Genomic DNA, 3,717 nt, shown 5'->3' on the forward strand with positions numbered 1-3,717 from the left:
ATCCAAATCAAAAATACTTTGATATTTCATTATTCCATTATAAAACCATTCCCATGTGATTTCTAAGGTCCTTATGTCGGCCAACTGGAGAAATGACATTAGCAGCTTAAAAAATAAGTAAATAAGTTTAAAGCTACAATCAGGCCAAGAAAAATTATATTGGACTTTCTTATCGTCTCATAACTCAAAATCCACATCAGTTTCACTCCACATTTGTTGTTGAAAATATATGTACATATACGTAAAATAGAAATATTTAGCAGACACCTGGGCCTAGTGTGAACCTCTGCATTAAACACCCAGGTAGCAAATAGTAAAAAAAGCATCTTCAATCCAGTTAATCATGATGTAAACAAATCCACTACTGTGGCAGCAGGAGTTCAGGTAGTGCTGTGTTGTGCTGTGGGTGCAGACTGGGACCCGGCGCTGATCAGGCCGTCTCACTGCTGGCAGATGGAGGGGAGTTGTTTTCTGTCTCGTGAAGGTGCTCTGTGGATTTGAGGACATCAGGGTCTCTTGGACTTGCCATCATCTCCTCACTGTTGCAGTTAACGGGGGATCCGATCTCTGGTGAGCGGTCCCCGGCCTTCTCTGGTGTGGCCTGCAGGGCGGTGGTGGAGAGTGGCAGATTCATCATGTACATCATGTTGCCCAGGCGCCTGGACACCTGCGGAGGAAAAGGAAACGTCATTTAATTGCATCTGTTGCTTGCCAATGTTTTTTAGTAACACCTGTGCTTTTCCTACAATACCAAGACAATACAATAAGGTTTAATTCATATGTATTTGTACTTGTTGTACCTAATATTGTCATTTTGATTCTATATTGTACTTTTGCTACTTCTTTTTACTCTGCATATACCACATCTATTGCAAGTTAAAGGTTTTCTTGTGCAATTTTTCCTCACTCAAATCAAAGGGTCTAAAGATTGAGGATATTGTACAGATTTTAGAGCCCTCTGGGGCAAATTTGTGACTTGAGATTTTGGGCTTTATAAACGTATATTACTTGATTTGACTTAAAATATCATAGATTAAAGACTGAAAAACGCTTTCCGAAAGTTGCATTGTCACGTAGCATTGCACAGGCATCCCTGAGATTTATTTTAAAATAACACACATCCTGTCTTTATAGGGATCAAACCTTGATATTTCTTTCTTTTATGACTTGATTTTGAGCCCCAGGGCTCAGTCAGAGTCTGTGTTCCCTACCTGTGAGCGGATCTTAAGAGCTGGTCCCAGCTTGAGCCCCAGTGTGTCCAGTAGATGCTCCTCTGACAGAAGGGGAAGTGTCTCCCCATCAATCATGTGGTCCTTGAATGTCTGCAGAGTGAAATCACACAAAACATTAGACACAACAAACACACAACAGAAAGAATGAAGACGAGAACGTTACAGAAAACAGTGTTAACCAACCTGAGCGTATTCTGAACATGTGGGTATATTGTTGATAAAGTTGTAAACATCATTCACTGTCCACTTCCTCACGTCTTCAGACACTTCATCACCATTTAGAAAGAGGTTGGGTGGACCTGGAAAGAATAATGACATACATCATTTGTTAGTGCTGTAACATACACTGCTGCTGGAAGAATATATTGTAATCAATCTTTAGATTTCTTTTCATCAAACCCACCAGGTGGAAGGAAACCATTTCCAGGGACTGGGAACATGTAAGGCATGCCTGTGAGCGCTCCACCAGCGGAGGGATACATGAATTTCTCCTGGAAAGCTGAACATTGGTTGGATATGTCTTTATCATTTGCGCCGCTGTTGGCCACATCTGAGCACCCATCTTGACTGTTCACACAGGCTTTACGCAGGCCTGGCTCCCCCTCTTTGTAGTTCTTCCTGCTTCCTGTGGCGAGTTCAGAGTCTATTTTCGCCTGATGATGCGTCTTGCTGGTGGCACACTCCTCTCCCATGTCCCCCTTTGCCTCCACCTCTTTCTCTTCCCCTGATGTGGCTCCGGGGCTCTGCTCTACACTTTTATCTTCCGTTTGGCCCTTCAGGTTGGCCACATGGCTCTCTGCGCTCTTGTGAGCGGTCGGCCTCCTGCCGGCCCTGCGTCCCCTCTCTCTGTGCAGCGTGCTGATTGGTGGGTAAGGGCTGGCTGACATGAGTATGCTGTTGGAGTGCAGTTCATCCAGGGTGGGACGGTGGACAAAGACATCGTGGCCGTCTGGCATGCGCTGACGCCCTCTGAACGCCATGGGGTTTGAAGGGTACGACATGGGGTTATCAATTCCCATGAGTCCCTTCTGGTGGGCATTCTCCAGCTCCTTCTGATGCAGGATGGCGTTCATCTCCATTCTGAGCAGGAGCACACACAAATATTAAACACAAATATTAGTCATATTTGTACAACGATGATGATGGAACCACATTATCACACTTTGTTGAAGCAGAGGTCTCAAATGTCTCAGTATTTTTCAGCGAAATATGATGCAGACCTGCGTGTAGGTGGAATGTTTGCACACACTACCTGGCAATATTTTGCTTGTGAATGAGCTCCTGTCGCCGGGCAACTGTTTCCATGGGCTCCGAGTGCAAGAAGCCATAGCCAGCTGAGAAAAGGAAAAAGAGAAACGGGCTGTTATTGCATTCACATTCCTCAGGATGACACAGACACCTGGGAATTCTCTCAGGCAATGAATGTGCGTCGGGCCATGCTCACCTGCTCCAGGGAAAGCTCTGCCAGGCAGGACGTTGGCATGCGGAGGTAGAGGTGGACCCAGGTGAGGTCCCATGTGCATCTGTCTGGCATCTGAAGCTACCATCTCGGTGTTGGGAACCAGCTCCCTGATGACAGAAAAGCATCAGTCATTTAGACATCAAGGGGCTGAACATAATCAGCAGTTTGCATATTTAATAACTGTTATTTTAGTAATGACTAAGGTACATTTTGGTCTCTTCTTCACTTATGCACCTGTGACTGACCATTCTTAGAGGTACCCTTTACCAGAGAGCTACATTTCGGTTTTTAGAGTGAATTCGTGGTACAGACCTCTCCATGAAGCGAGGCTCGAACTGTGCTGGGACCCCCTGTAACCTCTGCTGCCCTTGGGTGAGGATCTGTGGAGCCATGGCCATCTGGTTCCTCATTATCAGCTCCTGCCTCTGCCTCAGCTCTGCAAGAGAAGTACAAGCACCACAGGTCACTGTCTGTGAGAGCTGACTGCAGCAGGTAACAATCCACTAAAATCAATACCTGGCAGACAAGGTCACAAAATCGGAGCTCCAGATTGGAGCTTTATAGACATTCCTGTGATTGTCTGAATTCTGCGCCTATTTTTAACTGTATTTTCTTGGACTCCTGTGATATTTTATGTTGTTGTGTTGCTTCGTCTCCTCTGTGTTTTCATTTCTCACCTCCAGCTGACATGCCGTTGACCAGACGGTACCAGTGCTTCTCATCCAAAGCTCCCTGCTCTCCCAGTGCTGTCATCTTCCTCAGCTGCTCCCGTGGGGTCATGACACACACGACCTTTGACCTCCACCTGAATGCTGTTGAAGTTTTAAAAGAGACAAACTGGTTACTATAATATTGCATGATATATTGTAGCTTTGAAGTATAAATTATTGGATAGATGGACGTATACATTTTGTCATTTCTAATTACTGTCACTAGGGGGCAGCAAATATCTATACATTAAAGAGTTGATGGTCACTGAATTTTGCTTCCATGTTATTTTTCCAAAAGAAGAATATGTAATCT

The 3,717-nt window shown here is 44.9% G+C and overlaps 1 protein-coding gene across 1 annotated transcript; it reads right to left on the bottom strand.

The window, feature by feature from the left end:
• Positions 1-430: 430 nt before the first annotated feature.
• samd7 (sterile alpha motif domain containing 7) lies at positions 431-3,474 on the bottom strand. The gene is made up of 8 exons (XM_070919641.1): positions 3,372-3,474; positions 3,007-3,130; positions 2,677-2,801; positions 2,485-2,566; positions 1,636-2,312; positions 1,416-1,531; positions 1,212-1,322; positions 431-667 (listed from the first exon to the last, which is right to left on the bottom strand). The coding sequence occupies exons 1-8, from the start codon at positions 3,472-3,474 to the stop codon at positions 431-433; spliced, it is 1,575 nt and encodes a 524-aa protein (XP_070775742.1).
• Between the last annotated feature and the right edge of the window lie 243 nt (positions 3,475-3,717).

This window comes from Enoplosus armatus, chromosome 14, assembly GCF_043641665.1.
Source record: "Enoplosus armatus isolate fEnoArm2 chromosome 14, fEnoArm2.hap1, whole genome shotgun sequence".
NCBI classification, from domain to species: domain Eukaryota; kingdom Metazoa; phylum Chordata; class Actinopteri; order Centrarchiformes; family Enoplosidae; genus Enoplosus; species Enoplosus armatus.

What these genes read in the sequence shown, in the direction of transcription:
- samd7 (XM_070919641.1), bottom strand. Translation starts at nt 3,474, where the DNA reads ATGACCCCACGGGAGCAGCTGAGGAAGATGACAGCACTGGGAGAGCAG. An exon ending in CATGTTCAGAATACGCTCAG is followed by an intron (nt 1,323 to 1,415) that starts GTTGGTTAACAC and finishes TTCACTCTGCAG; the next exon opens with ACATTCAAGGACCACATGAT. An exon ending in CTCTTAAGATCCGCTCACAG is followed by an intron (nt 668 to 1,211) that starts GTAGGGAACACA and finishes TTTCCTCCGCAG; the next exon opens with GTGTCCAGGCGCCTGGGCAA.